This window comes from Patella vulgata, chromosome 1 (assembly GCF_932274485.2).
Source record: "Patella vulgata chromosome 1, xgPatVulg1.2, whole genome shotgun sequence".
Lineage (NCBI taxonomy): Eukaryota > Metazoa > Mollusca > Gastropoda > Patellidae > Patella > Patella vulgata.
This window is the reverse complement of record NC_065879.2, coordinates 3,334,835-3,352,559: the sequence shown is the minus strand read 5'-3', so window position 1 is coordinate 3,352,559 and position 17,725 is coordinate 3,334,835. Positions and strand designations below refer to the sequence as shown.

The window sequence follows — 17,725 nt, the reverse complement described above, 5'->3', positions numbered from 1 at the left end:
CTCCGTCCTGCATCACTGAAAATCTGCCAACAAGATGCATTTAGTGACATCACACAGGTTACTCCTTTTTAACACTACAGTTTAAAATCAAAATAACTTTTGAAAATGTTATTGTACTTCTAAAATAAAGGTAGTGAGCAGGGTGGTTAACAAATAATTTTTCATCCTACAATGAGGTGCGGTGCTTTTGCTTTTTTTAAAGGGGGAAAAATCGAGAGAAAATATGTTTTAAAAATATATAACGTTTTATAGTCTGTGAAATCTTTAACATATGGCCTCGTAATTGGCCTTTATTGGGAGATCTGACCTTTAAAATATATTTAATTAGACCCCAATATACCCAGTGACATTTGATTGTGAACGTCTTCTGCTACTTCCTGTGTGCCAGTGTAGCATGCGCAGTTTGGTCTTGAAAGGCTTGACAAATCAGGTTCTTGCTCGACTTAACTTGACGTTGAGAAGACAGGAGATATTCTAAGAGTAAAAGACGAATAAAACAGGATAGACAGAGCGCCAAAATGACGCAGGGACGAGTACAATCAACGATGCACACTGCACCGCTAGTTACGTGCATGAAAACCTTATTAATGGTTTTTAATTTCATATTTTGGGTAAGTTGATTTGACAATATGTTATCGCTTCGTACGCCGTTTCCACGGCAAACCTCTCCAATGTATGATGCCACGGGCCATTTCAATAGACAACTTTATTGATCGAAAAGCTTTAATTTATAATGCTGTCATGCTTTTCAAACAATCCCGTTATACTTCCATTGTCATGCAATAGATGTTCGTGTTATTTTCAACAAATTTTGAAAATACATAGATATATTTATTGTACAAAGTTTGCTGTTTTACAATGTTTAACTTCTCTTCAGAATGTAACAGCCTCTATCATAGTGACAAAAAAAACCCAAACATAGAATTCTGATATTGGTCCAAAAATTATTGCGTCTTAGAATAATTGCCACATTTGAATGACAGAATTTATTGTGCGATATCTTTAAAAAAAAAAAAGGTTATTTGAAGGTTAATGTATATTATTTTTCTCCAATCGGACAGATTATGAATGAAAATTATTAAAAAGATATATGAGCTATGTAGTCTAGCTAATATTTGTATTTTATAAGGTGGTCTGAGTCATATACTTTATAATTTGGAGATTTAAATTTAATCCAAAACTCAGCACTAGAAAATTCTAAAACTGTTATAAACCATAAAACTTTGTGTTATCTCCCCGATTCCAGCTTTAAATCTATTTTTCATAAATAAAAAACTCTTGAGTGAAAGAAAACCATCCGTTGATAGACAAATTTCACAAATTTTGTGGTAATATTTTATTATGAAATTGATTTTAAACAATCAATTTGGTGGTAAAGGTTTTAGAATAGATTTGTGCTCAGTTTGGGAGTAAATGACCCAGACTGAGGAAAGGGTTAAGAATAATAAGGTTTCGTGCTAAGTTTTGATGTAAATTAAACATACATTATGCAAGAGCTACTGAAATTATTAATTAGACATTAAACATACATTACCATATGCAAGAGCTAAATCTCCCTATTGCAGGTCTTTCTTTAGGCTTAAAATGTTATCTAATTTATTAATTAGACATTAATTAACTTATCCAGACCACAACCATCTCTTGATGTCATCACTAGCCTGCGATATTTACTGGATAAGGATACGATCTGCTGCTCTATGCTCAGTCATGATTAAATCATGAAATGGATAATCGAGACTATGTATTTTGTCGTATCGACTTAAAGGAGCTAAATCGCTAACATTTGGGACCTACAAATTGACAAAAGTGGGTCGCAACGCATATAATACTGTAATATGAATGTATATAAACTAATTTACATTCAATGGTTTCCGTTTTTACTACAATTTCAAATCAATTATGTTCGGCGAAATAAGCCAGCAGTCTCAAGCGAGTGCAAATTTCTAGCGTCTGGTTATTCCAGTCTTACATACGCCGTTTGATTTGGTGCAATGTGTCTAGCCTCGTCCCTCGAGTCTCTTGATACAACTGGGGCTGAAACGCATTATGGTACACGATTCGTGTACCAATGGTAAAATGTTTATTTTGTCTTAAATATTGGATATCAAAAGCCCATCTTTTTCCGGTAAGATCACAACATGAATGTTGATTTAATTTGACAAATAAATCGTGTTTTCAATGTTGAAAATTTTGGATGATATTGAGTTAGAGACTTAGCTACTTTAAGTAATGATAATCAAGGCTAAGCCCTAAATTCAATCACTAAATTCTCGGTTCAGAATGGATCAATTTGACTTAAATTTTCAGCAAATTCCCTTTACATTATCTAGTTTTTAACTATTATTATTATAGTGAGAACTGCCAGCTCTTTATCTAATCTCCCATAATGTATCTTTAATATTAAGATCTCTTATTCTGTAAAATAAATTCACACATAGTAAGACTTTGTTTATAGTACAGTTAGAACATTGTGTATTATAAAGTATACATTGTATATCACTGTAAGTTACATGTATTAAGGAATACACTTTAACTATAGTCTGGTGTCTATTGGAATTTATAATTAACAACTGGAAACATTGTGTATTCTAAGATGTGGTTTATATGTGTATTCACAGTCAGTTTATATACAAGATATTGGTATGTGTATTCACTATGAGAGAGAGAGAGAGAGAGAGAGAGTTTATATACAAGATATTGGTAAGATATTGGTATGTGTATTCACTGTGAGAGAGAGAGAGAGAGAGAGTTTATATACAAGATACTGGTATGTGTATTCACTGTGAGAGAGAGAGAAATGGGGTTTAATGTCCATGCCACACAAACTAGGTCATTTCGGCACTGACATATGCTTCCATTTTATTTCAATAATTCGCTTGCGTGTAGGGTTCTTTAACAGTGGAATGAAACTGGAGAACCCGGAGAAAACCCACGAGGTTTGAGTATTCACTGTGTATTATGAAGTGTGATTTATTTATGGTACATTATTGGACCTGGTGTAATATACTAGGGATCTGTATAAGGTGTCTGCAGCTGCTACCTTCTCATAGTTATAAGCTAATCGGGGGATCACGTGGCTAAGTGGGTAAGACGCTGGCTCGCTAGCCTGGAGGTCGGGTGTTCGATCCCTGCATTGGCCAAGAAAGTTCATCCAGATTTTCCGGCGTGGTTTCCCCTTGTCAGTGATGCAGGACGGGGGGCCTGACAAGGACAGCTATCTAGTCATTCGGATGGGACGAAAAAAACGAGGTCCCGTGTACACATTGGCGTGCACGTAAAAGATCCCTTGGCAGTTGGAATTCGATATAAGAGTAGGTCTGTCATTGAGTCAACTGGCGTGGTTTCGATTCCCTAGTTGTACGCGACAAGGAGTAGGGTCACCTGTCCAACCTTGTGAGTTTTCTCCGGGTCCTCCGCTTTCCTCGCACTCCTAAGGACCCCTACGTGCAAGCGAATTTGTGAAATAAGGTTGAACCTTATTTTAGTCCCAAAATGACTTAGTTCGTGTCGAGTGGACGTTTTAAACTCTCTCTCTCTCTCTCTCTCTCTCTCTCTGTCTCTCTCTTATAGTGATATTGATTAGAATACTATCTGTTAGATAATGTATGTATTGAACTATGTATGTGTTAGTCCCGAAATGACCTAGTTCGTGTCGCGTGAAGGTTAAACATCTCTCTCTCTCTCTGTCTCTCATAGTGGTGATATCGATTAGAATACTATCTGTTAGATAATATCAATTGTTTTGTAAATATGAGAAATAGAACAGATATAAAGTGGTATATAACAGGTGTATGTGATATATTGATTAATATATCAACAGTTACAACTATAATATACTGTGACTTATCACTGCTTCTACACATTATAATAACATATAACAGGTCCCGGATCCATTCACTTGACTTGATATTTGTTTATTTGGTGCAATGTTTATTGTTCTGTCTTGTCCGAAGGTTTATCTTGTAGATTTTTGATGTGCGTGTGGGGGGGTTGGATGGCCAAATAGTTAGCACGTGCACGCTGTATCATAAACCCCGTCATTGAGTCAACTGGCGTGGTTTCGAATCCCCGGTTGTACGTGACAAGGAGTACGGTTGCCTGTCCAACCTCGTGGGTTTTCTCCGGGTCCTCGGGTTTCCTCCCACTGCTAAAGACCCCTACGCGCAAGCGATTTATTGAAATAAAATAGTCCCGAAATGACCTAGTTTGTGTCAAGTGGATATTAAAACCCATTTCTCTGTCTCTCTCTCTCTCTCTCTCTCTCTCTCTCTCTCTCTCTCTCTGTTTTGCGTGTAGTGCGGTCCTCCTGCACTTACTGATACAGTACAACAACTGGTTAGAAATAATCTCTTGGAGGCATTTAGTAACTGGATAGAGCAATACATAAAAACACATACTTATGGAAAAACAGCTACTTATTTATTTGGGTAAGGTTTTGAAGAGTATTCTCCCTCATTAGCTTGGTAACGTTGAGAGAATACTCTTCGAAACCTCGCCCAAATAAATAAGTAGGTTTTTTTTCTATAAGTAAGTGATTTTGTGTATAACTTGTTAGCAATGTGGCAATATTAAAGAGGATATTGTGATATGTTATTCATGAATTTATTAAAAAAAAAATTGATTTGGTTTATTCTGAGTGAACTTATGAAAGGCTATGTGTATCAGGTTTCAGACATCGGATGCAATTTGAATCTTAATCCTAAAAAGATTTCTTTTTTACAGAAGAATAAAAAAGATTCGTAACTCTATTGTCAGACCTTTTATCGCCAGTCACCATGAATGATGTCATGCATTTTTTTAAACTTTCAGCTGGGTCAGCCTTATTAGCGTTTAATGAAAATCTTAGCGAGCATTGTCTAACCCACTCAATATCTAAGCCATATAGTGTTGATTATGGTCTTATGTAAATAATTTATATACCATTTGGAGCCAGAAAACTACCGTTAGACTTAGTTCTTGCATAAAGTTAGTGTGTGCGCACTGTATCATAAGGTCCGTCATTGAGTCAACTGCCGTGATATCAGTTCCCCTGTTGTACATGACAAGGAGTGGGGGTCACATGACCAAACTCATGGGTCTTCTCTGGGTCCTCCGGTTTCCTCCCAATGCGAAAGTGAATTTTTGTGTCAAGTGAATGTTAAACCCCATCTCTCTCTCTCTGTCTCTCTCTCTCTGTCCTGATGAGCTCTTGTTGATTGAATTTATATCTATACCTACCTAGATACTAACCAATTATTTGGAATGGATTATCACATCTTTTGATCATAATAATTGTGTGTCCTCCAATCTATTGTGTAAGTGTGAAAATTTACCTATTGCCCAAGAGAACTATGGATATCTCTCAGTGTATTGAATTAAGTATTGAATAACCCTGATTTTGTGAAGATAAAATACTTCAAGGTTTTGGTCTTCTCCTGACTTAAGTATTGGACCATTCCGGATCTTTTGATAGGTATTTAACATAGGGCTACCACAGAGAGTTAGAAACATTAGGCAAATTGTGACCCTTTTAGTGGGGGTAATTTAGCCAGTAGAATTTAATGTTTTCACTCCCTCTGTAAATTGTTGGAAGGAAGTTGGAAGAACGCTCCAGGATTCAATGGCATTAATTAAAGCAATGATAATGAAGTGAAAATGAAGTGAAAATGAAATGAAATGAAATGAAATGAAATGGGGTTTAACGTCCTACTGTCCTGCATATGCCATGCAGTGTGCTATGAGGGAAATTTGACCCGAACAGCACACAGCGGTGATATGGACTACTCTTATATCAAATTCCAACTACCATTAAGGGATCTTTTACGTGCACCTTGGTGTTTCGTCCCATCCGAAAGACTAGACAGCTGTCCTTGTCAGACCCTCCGACCTGCACCACTGACAAAGGGGAAACCACGTCAGAAAATCCCGATGAACTTTCTCGCCAATGCAGGGATCGAACACGCGACCTCCAGGCTAGCGAGCCAGCATTTTTTTAAAAATATGATCGCTTGAATTTCATTGGACACAGAGATCATACATCTGTGAGGCAAGTCTACTAATTATTATAATAAATTAATTCATTTGATAGTGCAAAGTATTTCACAATTTATAAACACACAGTTTAAAGAGTGTGATCTAGCCGTTCTTAACCGTCAATGGGTTGCTTAATAAAATTATGTTTATGTCTATTTGTCATCAGATATGTTAAACCCCTTTTCATTTCTTTTCCTATTGATCAATAATAAGTTGATGTGGTGATTTTCCTTTATTTTGTATCATAAGCCATATGAGTCATCAGGGTCGTAACCAGTGAAGGAGAACTAGACTCAATAGAATAAGTATTATCTGTTGTCTATATGTATTTATTACCCAGGAGAAATTCTATTGTAATGTCATTTGTATACCTGTAAAATCATATAGGTATTCAGTTGTTTTTATAGTATATGTAATCTATCATTGTAATTTGTACTGATATGCTGTGAACTTGGCAATATGATGAATGAGTTTCACAGTAAAGAATTGTCTTCAACAAGAAAAATATTATTTCATTAATTAATCATTTATATTTTTTATTCAGTGTAATGTATTACAAATTTTCTAGTTTAAACAAACATTATGCAAGAGCTAAATCTGACTATTGCAGGTCTTTCTTTAGGCCTAAAATGTTATCTAAATTATTAATTAGACATTAATTAACTGATCCAGGCCTTAATCAACTCTCGATGGCATCAGATTTCTCCGATATTAATTAGATTAGAATGGTTCAGCGATACTTTGATTTAATCAAATATAGAGGACCGAGACTTAGCTTCGATCAACCAGTACGGTGGTTGAAATTATTGCACAGGTCTTGTCAAACCTTCAAAGGCTAATATCTTCGCTTGCAATAGAGTAATTTGAATGAAATTTTCAAATTATTCATTTTACATTATCTATTTTCAAACTATTACAACAAGAATGACTTGCTCTTTATCTAAATCTTACATAATGTATCTTTAATCATTTATATTTGTTATTTAGTGTAATGTATTACAAACTTTCTAGTTTAAAGAGGCATGATATATTTAAATAAATCTTAATTCATTTGAAAAGGATTTCATATTCAAATTATCCTGAGACTTCTTAAGTTATGATTCCCCAATCCCCAACTATACAACCTCGTGGGATTTCTCCGGGTCCTCTGGTTTCATCCCACTGCTAAAGACACCTACGCGCAAGCGAATTATTGAAATAAAAAAGTTGGACCAGGTATCAATTTTCAATAAATTCTGAAAATGAAAACAGGCATATGCCATACAGTGCGCTATGAGGGAACTTTTGCCTGGACAGTGGCGCGGCAACTTACTCTTATATCAAATTCCAACTGCCAAGGGATCTTTTGCGTGTAGGCCAATGTGTACACAGGACCTCGGTTTTAGTTTCATCCCACTGTTCTGCACCACTGACAAGGGGGAACACACAGGAAAATTCAAATGAACTTTCTTGTCCAATACCTCCAGGCTAGCGAGCCTATGTCTTACTAACTGAGCCACCAGGTAACTGGTATTGTTTTATCATTAATTACAGGTAACTGGTATTGTATTATTATTAATTACAGGTAACTGGTATTGTTTTATCATTAATTACAGGTAACTGGTATTGTATTATTATTAATTACAGGTAACTGGTATCGTATTATTAGCTGTTGGTATTAAAACTAAGATAGATTGGTATAAATATCTAGAATTATCCAGTGTATACCATCCTGAAACACCCTATGTACTTATTGGTGTCGGAGCTGTTATTGTTCTGATTGGATCACTGGGATGCTGCTGTACGGTCAAAGGTCATTCATTTCTACTTTTCATGGTAAGTCTGATGTGTTTCATAGAGCAATGTCGAATATATGAAATATGCTGTTTTGAATGGCCAAGATGCTAATACATATAAGAGGGGCCAGCAAGATGCTCATTAATAAGAGGGCCCAGCAAGATGCTAATACATATAAGAGGGGCCAGCAAGATGCTAATTAATAAGAGGGCCAGCAAGATGCTAATTAATAAGAGGGCCAGCAAGATGCTAATTAATAAGAGGGGCCAGCAAGATGGTCGAGAGCGAGACATTAAGTAATATATTGAAACAACGTGAGAGACATCAGTCCCAAGCTGTTGTTTCAATATATTATGCAATGTCTTAAGCTTGAGACCATTAAACAACTTAAAATACAGACACTCACACTTGCTTTGGAATGAAATTACGTCATGCAGGTCCAGAATTTCAACTAGTATAATAAATATACGCTTGGCACATTGCCGTACCATTATTTGAAATAATGGTACACCAACATCAAAGAATGACGTCACATCTGTGTTTTAAAATGATTTAATGAACCAGGCTAACGGAGACAGATATACACCATGCATTGTGCCATTATGAGAACACCAGACACCAGAGTATACACAGGATTTTGTTGGTTTTTTTGTCCATCCGGACAACTAGATGCTCTACTTGCATCACTTACATGGGGAAACCAAACTGGAGAAGCCTGAGGAACTTTCTGGGCCAATGTCAGGATCGAACCCAGGCCCGAGTTCACAAAGCATTCTCATATTTAAGTTAAGAATTTACTCAACTTTCAGTCACTGTTTATGAGAAATATCTTTGATTCAGAAACACAAAACTTTGCACATAGTTTCTTATTGATGTATTTGATAAATGTACATTAAAACAACAAAAGTTTGATAAAGGGCTATATTTTAGTTAAAATAAGACAAACAATTTTTAGTAACTTCTTAAATCTGAGATAGCTTTGTTAATTTGGGTCCTGTACCTTTAAGTTTGTGAGTCAGCCCTATACTCATTGAGTCACTGTGGCTCCCTAAGTTTGTGAGTCAGCCCTATACTCATTGAGTCACTGTGGCTCCATAATTGAAATCTAATGTATAGAAATAAAGAGACAGATGTTTATATGTTTGTAGAACAATATTCGCTTCATTCCATTTTTATTAGATAAAAGTAATATAATTTTATCCGCATGTATAATTAATTATCATTCATGTGGAAATCGCATGTTATGAATGCTTTGGAGGAGTATCATCGTTGTTGGTTGTTGTTTTACAGTACTGTGGTTTCCTGGCATTGATATTTATTGTGGAACTTAGTGCTGGTATTGCTCTCCTTATTTACAGAACTAAGGTATATTATGTTGTAGTTATATATCCATTTGTTAAAACATATTATATACAACACTATATACTGGGTAGTTTCACAATTATAACATTATACTGGGAATATTTACAATTAGAACTTTACACAGGGTAGATTTACAAATTATAACATATAGGGTAGATTTACAATTAGAACATTTGGCAGGGTAGTTTTACAATTAGAACTTTACACAGGGTAGATTTACAAATTATAACATATAGGGTAGATTTACAATTAGAACATTTGGCAGGGTAGTTTTACAATTAGAACTTTACACAGGGTAGATTTACAAATTATAACATATAGGGTAGATTTACAATTAGAACATTTGGCAGGGTAGTTTTACAATTAGAACTTTACACGGGGTACTTTCATAATTGGAACATTACACAGGGTAGTTTTATTACAATTAGAACAATGCACAGGGTAGTTTCATAATGAGAACATTACACAGGGTAGTTTTACAAAAAACATAATTAATATTGAAAAAGCTTTAAAGAAAAATGTCTCTGGACCAAGTATTGATGAAAATATGACCAGAAGTTAGAATTCTGTAGAAATTTAAACTTGAATACTACTGTCTTAGTTTGTTTCTTCTAAGGCAGAGCATAACTTAGGGTAAACTCAAAATGATCAGGTATTAAACCAACAATTTTATTTATTAAAGCTTGAGGAAGGATTTAGAGAAGGTCTAAACAATGCTATCAATATCTATGGTGATAAAGGCAAGGAAGAATATACAAACTCCTTTGATGACATGCAGAAAACGGTATGTTTATTTCTTCAAATTCAAACCATCTATTTGACTTGTGCAGGTTTCATGCTGTGGATACATGTAATCCATTCCAATAGCTCTACCAGCAACAATCTGGAAAATTTCCTCATTATAGGGCCTATATGAGTTCTTGCTGATAGAGCAAGACTGCCCAAGGTGAAAAACTGGATGTGTCTGTAATTGACATGTTTTGTAATTGAATTTGTTGGAAGTTAAGAGCTAAATATTTTGTGAGAATAATTGGGTATTTGCAATCTGATTAAAATACAGATCTATATTTCATTTCGTTTTTTTTATACTTTTGATGGCCTACGCTACATAAAGATCTGACCGGTTTTACGAGTGGCTTTTGACCCTATGATGTCAGACATTGATTAATCAATCAGTGTTGGTGTTTCTAGCGAGTATACCCACAGTTCTGTTCATCGCATGCCAAGAACTCGCCGTAACAATCTGTTTCATTGGCAAATTCCTTACATCATCCAGAACACCGGTTATATAACAACTCTTCCAGATCCTAGTGTAGTAAAGACAAGTAAAACAAAATTTTGAACTATAAAAAACGAAACGAAATAGGATCTGTATTTTAATCAGATTGGGTGTATTTGTGAAACCACATGAGGGTTTCCTAAACTGTTGTTTTGTTCTGAATATCTGTATTTTAATGGTTTTGTTCTAAATATGTGTATTTTAATGGTAAAATTATATTTTATTTCTTTAATACAGCTTCATTGCTGTGGTATTAATAGCTATACAGACTGGTATAATACTAAATGGGAGAAGACCCAGTCTGTTCCGAATAGTGTCCCCAAATCATGTTGTAAAGTTGTTGATGACAATTGTAAACACACCAATCTACCTGCCAACGCAACTAATCTAGATATCGACACACAGGTATGAACATTATAATATTTCTATCTTCACAACTAATGGGGTTTCACATAGTACTTTTTCTGTATAAACCAGGGGGGGTGGATGGTTGAATGGTTAGCATGTGAACGCTGTATCATAAGGTCTGTCATTGAGTCAACTTTCGTGGTTTCGATTCCCCGGTTGTACGTGACAAGGAGTAGGGTCGCCTGTCCAACCTCGTGGGATTTCTCCGGGTCCTCCAGTGTCCTCCCACTGCTAAAGACCCCTACGAGCAAGCGAATTATTGAAATAAAATATAACCATATATTAGCCCCGAAATGACCTAGTTTGTGTCGAGTGGAAATTAAACCCCATTTCTCTCTCTCTCTCTCTCTGTGGACTACTCTTATATCAAATTCCAACTGCCAAGTGATCTTTTTCGTGCATGCAACAGGACCTTGGTTTTTCGTCCCATCCGAACAGCTAGACAGCTGTCTGGTCTGAAAACAAGTACTAGCACCACATCTGACTTGTTTAAGGTATGGAATCCTGATTATCTTTTTTTTCATTTATATCCGTTAATTCAATCAATAATATAAAAATGGCAAACTTTAACTGTGCTGTTCATTTATTCCTCAAAATCTTATTTACTGGGGATCTGGACAAACCATAATCAAATAGACAATGATCTTGAGACGGTACTGAATTTAATGTCTTGAATGATTAATTTAATAAGTGATTCCTTCAGTGGTTCTGTGATTAGTATATGATAGCTATATTAGATTACAGATGGCTGAATCTATTTGTTAAGGCCAGCTCAATTTTTTTCAAGGTCACTGAGATGTAAATAAGGTTAGGGCACGTGATTGTTGGCGAGATTGTAGGTTAGGGTTAGGGTAAGCATTGGGACTAGATCCAGTGTTAGGGTTTTGGTTGGGATTAGCTCTAGCCCTATTTACGTCTTGTGACCCTTGACGAAAAATTGAGCTGGCCTTATCATTTAGCACTAACCATTACATACATTTCAAGGAAAATCTTATTATATTATGAACACTGTTGCTATAGAGATAACATGGCGGAGGATTTTGGGTGTGGACTAACTGGTTATCTTTGCAGGCATTGGTCAAAATGAAATGGGGTTTAATGTCCTACTGTTTTGCTCCGAACTGGGCTAATGAAGATGGGCATACGCCATAGTGTGCCATGATGGAAATTTTGCCCGGGCAGTGGCACTATGGCCTACTCTTATATCAAATTCCAACTGCCAAGGGATCTTTTATGTGCATGCCACATTAGTTAAATTCAAATCTTGTAGTACTGAAACAAAAGGTGACATAAATTTAATAGGCCCAGGGGTGTAATCTTGGAACTTTAATTCCCAGTTTTAATGACTTGTTCAAAATGATATGACATGATATGTTTTATTACAGGGTTGTCACAAGTTGGTAGTTGATTTTATTAATGGTAATCTAGGACCTATTGGTGGTGTTGCCCTTGGAATATCATTCTTCCAGGTAAAACCTTTAATTCTTTCTTCAAGCAGGTGATCGACAGATATCGCGTCTACCTCTGCTTTTAATTAAAGTAGAAGAATTGTTATTAATTCACAAACAACTCGTGTATAATTATAGCATTGAGTAAAATAAACCATAACATCTATGGATTACTGTATCCGATAATAGCCCCCATCCCCCCTCCCACATGTCTAAGAGGAGTTGGTTGGCCGAATGGTGAGCACGTGCGCGTTGTATAATAAGGTCTGTCATCTGTCATGAGTCAACTGGCGTAACAAGGAGTAGGGTCACCTGTCCAACGTCGTGGGTTTTCTCTGGGTCCTCCGGTTTCCTCCCACTGCTAAAGACCCCTACAGGCAAGCGAAATAAAATTGGACCATATGTTAGTCCCAAAATTACCTAGTTTGTGTCGCATGGTCGTTAATCCCTCGCTCTCTCTCTTTAATCACAAGTAGTAGTTACTTGAAATGGCTTTTGGTCACAGTAAGCTACATTATTGAAAGAGGAACAACTCTGACCCTATTCATAGATGTTATAGTAGATCTTTTGTTATTTATAATGGTGTAAATAATTGTATTTCTATCATGGATGAAAAAGAAGAGCACTCAAAGTTTTTTTTATTTCCGGCCTGTTGCTTACTATTATGAAATTTAAAATGTCTGTCATCTGTGGTGTTATAATGTTTAAATTTTTGATGTAATTAATCTATCTACTTATAGATTTTGGGTGCCATCTTGGCTTGCTTCTTGGCTAAATCTATCAACAAGGCTAAGTATGAACAAGTTGCCTAGAGACTATAATACCTATCAACATCCTTCAAAAAAAACGATAAAGGTCACAAAAGGTCAAATATCAAAACCATACAATATTGCATTTCCTAAATATTTTTGTCTTTTTTAATCATGTCTACAAAAAAACCTTTATGAATTGAATCGAAGTTTTGTCCATTTTGGATTTAAAAATTAATTGAATAAATGTCTCAATGATTTAATATTTAAATTCACTGATTTATTTTTGAGTGGTTAAAATATAGTTCCACAAGAAGAATTAATTTGAATTTTAATTCTAATTTTGGATTTAAAAATTATTAAAATGAATATCTCAATGATTTAATATTTAAATTCACAGATATATTTTTGAGTGATTAAAAGAGAAAGTCCCTTGAGGAATTCTGGTTCTAACAATTTATGCTCAATGTACATGTATATATTGATATACCACATTATACCAATATTACGCTCTCTAGATCTCAATTTACGTATTACTATAACCGTGACATATTAAATAGAAAATGTTTTCTTGTCGTCTGGACATCATGTATTTTGTCAACTTATTTGGACAATTTTTTATTCATGTCAAAATTTATTATTGGAAATCTTTAATGTTTTCTCAATTTGTTTAAATTTATTACCTGCTCGTGTTAGTTGTTTCAATGTTAGTAATCAAAAATTTACGGAACACAATTCTATGGAACATAATTATTGTTCATTTCTGATACCATTTGCTTGATAAAGATTAAAGAATCCTAGATGAAATATTCCTCATTTATAAACATTAAAGGAGCTAAATCGATAATATTTGGGACCTAGAAATTGACACAAATGGGTTGCAAGTTGCAACGCATATAATAATGTAATATGAATGTATATAAACTGATTTACATTCAATCGTTTCGGTTTTTACTATAATTTCAAATCAGTAATGTTCAACAATATACGCCTGAAGTCTCAATCGAATGGCAATCTCTAGCGTCTGTTTATTCCAGTCTGTACTGATTGTATTTAAATAAGAATATGTGCCACAGTTTGACATGACTTGTAGAATATGTCTAGTCTTATTCTTCGAGTCCTTTGTTCCAAATGGCACTGAAATGCATTATGGTACACGATTCGTGTACCAATAGGTCAAATGTTTATTTTATCTTAAATATTGGATATCAGAAGCCTGTCTTTTCCTGGTAAGATCACAACATCAATGTTTATTTAAATTGACAAATAATTTGTGTTTTCAATGTGATAGTGAGTTAAAGACTTAGTAACTTTAATTGTATTCCATAGAATTGTATTAGGTGTATTACCTGATATTACCTGGTGAATTGACTACCATGAGTAGAATTCGTACCTATATTTATTATTATATAAGATATAAATGGGTTTTTTTCTTATTTGAACGTAATTTAAGAATTTATTATTGATCTGTTTAAGAATATGTATATTTTGCCACAGGTTGACATTCCCACCCCCTCACCTATGATGTATATTATTAATGTAAAGAATTTTGTTTCATTGTTATATATACCTATTGACTATATATATACAAAATGATTAAGACACTTCAAAAAGACTAATAATAATGTAGTTATTGATTCATATATTTTCAATAACATACATTACATACAAGAATGTTGAAATAGGACATATTACATACAAACATGTTGAGATAGGACAGATTACATACAAACATGTTGAAATAGGACAGATTACAAACAAGCATGTTGAAATAGGACAGATTACAGACAAACATGTTAAAATAGGACAGTTTAAATACAATCATGATGAAATAGAACAAATTACACACAAACATGTTGAAATAGGACAGATTAAATACAATCATGTTGAAATAGGACAGATTACATAATAGGATCACAGATTTGGAATAGGGTAAGTGGAATTAAATCCTCAAATATTTCAAGCATGCAACATAAATTTTGAAAATTTAAATATTCTTTCAGTGAGTGTCTTAGTCATTTTAATGCAATAATCACAAAACTTGTTTTTGCTTTTGTGTGTCTAAAAGTTGTGAAATGAACACCTATTTACAAGTTGTTTTAAAACTGCCTATTGTTTTGGTGAATTGTTTATAATTATTCTGATTGTCTTTCACTCCTTGCAATCTTATTGATATTATATATGCATAGTTTAGTCAAACACAGTGGTTCTCAACCTATTTGTGCCAACGGCACGGCACACCTTGGAACACATGAAAAAATAACGGCACACCTGGCTAAATATATATGACAAATATTTGAATTTTGCAAAATAAACACATAATAAGTCAGACAGCATACACCTGTAGACAAAGACTAGTCATAGACACATAGAATAACTCAAACTAAAAGAAATACACAGCTATGAACTTATCAGTAGACACCAGTGAATACTCAACTGGAGTCAAGTGGGTTTTCGCATTTTCTTACTGTCTCGTTCAAAATTTCATGGCACACTTGGGAAGGTCTCTCAGCACACTGGTTAGGATCACATGGTTTTTTGCGTTTTCTGAGTGTGCCGTTCAGAATTTCGTGGCACACTGAGGAAGATGTTGCGGCACACTGGTTGAGAATCGTTGGTCAAGCATATGGTGTGGCATATTAAAGTAACTGTTTATTGATATATATATATATATATATCCTATTATTGTAAATAAAGGTGTACATGATATATAAAAGTTGAAAAGAAGTTTACGCTTATATGTCGACTACAAATTTAAATTATTAAGGTATTAAATGATGTGACTGAAAGTACATTTTTGCTGTTAAAGATTATAAAATCGTAAATTTCTTCTAATTGTATTGAACTCATCTTAGGTTGATCTGAAATGGTATTTTATTGTGAAGCTATAAAGTAGTACGTTGATATCTAATTTTAATAAAAATTTCAGAACGTAGTTATATACAGGGCTTTCTTTTCAGTTGGATTTTCCAATCTTGACTGACTGACACTAAAATTGACCACCTGGAGAAATACCTGTCATAGAATTGAAATTTTAACTTTAAAACACAATCGATACAATTAAATGTATAACTCTTGTGTTTAGAAACACATGAAAATATATTTATAGTTTGGGTTAATGCTAAAATTAAAATGGTCACATTCTATTTTTCTAATTGGAAGTAATATGTCAGAAATTGACAGACTGGCAAACTACATGTATTGAATTGAAAGCCTCGATATGACCTCTTTAAAGTTGAATAAAAGATATAATTATATGATATGTTGCTATGTAAGTACCTGTCATGGGTCTGCTGATGAACATTTTATGTTATAGATCTTATTAATCCAGTTCAACACTATATTTAGCTAATTGTGATTGTAACTAGAACTGCGATGCAGTTATGACGGGTGTCACGGGTGTGAAACCTTAATAATAATTTGAACTAATTAACTCGTGTTGTTTAATCAAACAGGGTAGATTATTAAATGACTGCTCCCGGGTCCTTAACTGTAGATTGAATTAAAAAGAAGGGTTAAAAGATAAGGGTTTGATTGAATATTTTAATGTGTTCATCTATGTAATATTTGATGTTATTAATGGAGTAGATTAGATTTTACTTATCATAATATTATTACTTAAATATATAATATACTATTCACTCTTGCTCCAACCTCGTCTGTTTTCTCCGGGTCCTCCGTTATCCTCCAACTGCTAAAGACCCCTACAAGCCAGCAAATTATTGAAATAAAGTTGAACCATATGTTAGTGCCGAAATGACCTAGTTTGTGTCAAGTCGACGTTAAACCCCATTTCTCTCGCTCTCTCTATTCACTCTTGCATTACAAAATGTTTTATGCTTAACTCGAACTTTCAATAGAAAATGAACCTCAGATTGAATCCATATCAGAAAGATTGTAGCAATAGATAAATTTGGATTCAGTTGTCGTTTTACTTCAATAGTAAACTAATCAAGATATGTGAACTCAAGGAAGGTGACCCTTGAGTGAACTTGATGTGAAATAATCTTTACACCAACTGTATGTCTTACACCATTGTGATTGTGTATAAATTAACTTATCTATATAAAACACACAGCAGACCATGTCTAGATGTCTAGTCATAACCTTGAGCTTTTGTTGTCTGTGACTTTCTCATACAAATTTAAGCTGTTTAAAGGGACGCTCAGTGAAGAAAAGTATTAAATAAAAGTGAATATCTCAGCTGTTTAAAGAGACACTACATGTAAGTGAAGAAAAATATAGAATGTTCCCAAAAATACTAGTTGCGTATTAAAACAAGATAGCTAATGTATATTAGGCCCATCTGTCATAATATTTTATTAGCATGAAGGAAAGGAAGTAGAGAAATTTTTTATCTCTGAAATTTAAACAAGGCCTAATAAAACTAAAATATATTATAACCTTTATTCTTTAATTATTATATTTCTTCCTTTTCATTGTTAAATGGAGCACATTAGTTTAATATAAAAAAAAAACACCTTTGCACTTTAAACAAGAAATTTGCCATTTTGTATATTTGTTGAATGGTCTCTTTACATATTAATGTATCTATAACATTATTCTCTTGCCTATTATATTTAATATAGTTTAAGCTATTTATTGGTGATAAAATCATTTAATCTTTTATTTCACTGTTATTACATACTATTTACATTTTTCTTTTTAGCTGAATAAATATTTATGCTTTA

The 17,725-nt window shown here is 34.0% G+C and overlaps 1 protein-coding gene across 1 annotated transcript; it reads left to right on the top strand.

The window, feature by feature from the left end:
• Positions 1 to 403: 403 nt before the first annotated feature.
• On the top strand, positions 404 to 17,725 carry LOC126827813 (tetraspanin-7). The gene is made up of 7 exons (XM_050557378.1): positions 404 to 611; positions 7,639 to 7,827; positions 9,079 to 9,153; positions 9,833 to 9,934; positions 10,667 to 10,834; positions 12,223 to 12,306; positions 13,026 to 17,725. Exons 1-7 carry the CDS (start codon positions 519 to 521, stop codon positions 13,095 to 13,097), a joined length of 783 nt encoding a protein of 260 aa, XP_050413335.1. The 5' UTR covers positions 404 to 518; the 3' UTR covers positions 13,098 to 17,725.

Coding starts and splice junctions, on each gene's coding strand:
- LOC126827813 (XM_050557378.1), top strand. CDS start 519: ATGACGCAGGGACGAGTACAATCAACGATGCACACTGCACCGCTAGTT. Junction 7,828..9,078: donor ATTCATTTCTACTTTTCATG/GTAAGTCTGATG, acceptor GTTGTTTTACAG/TACTGTGGTTTCCTGGCATT. Junction 12,307..13,025: donor TTGGAATATCATTCTTCCAG/GTAAAACCTTTA, acceptor ATCTACTTATAG/ATTTTGGGTGCCATCTTGGC.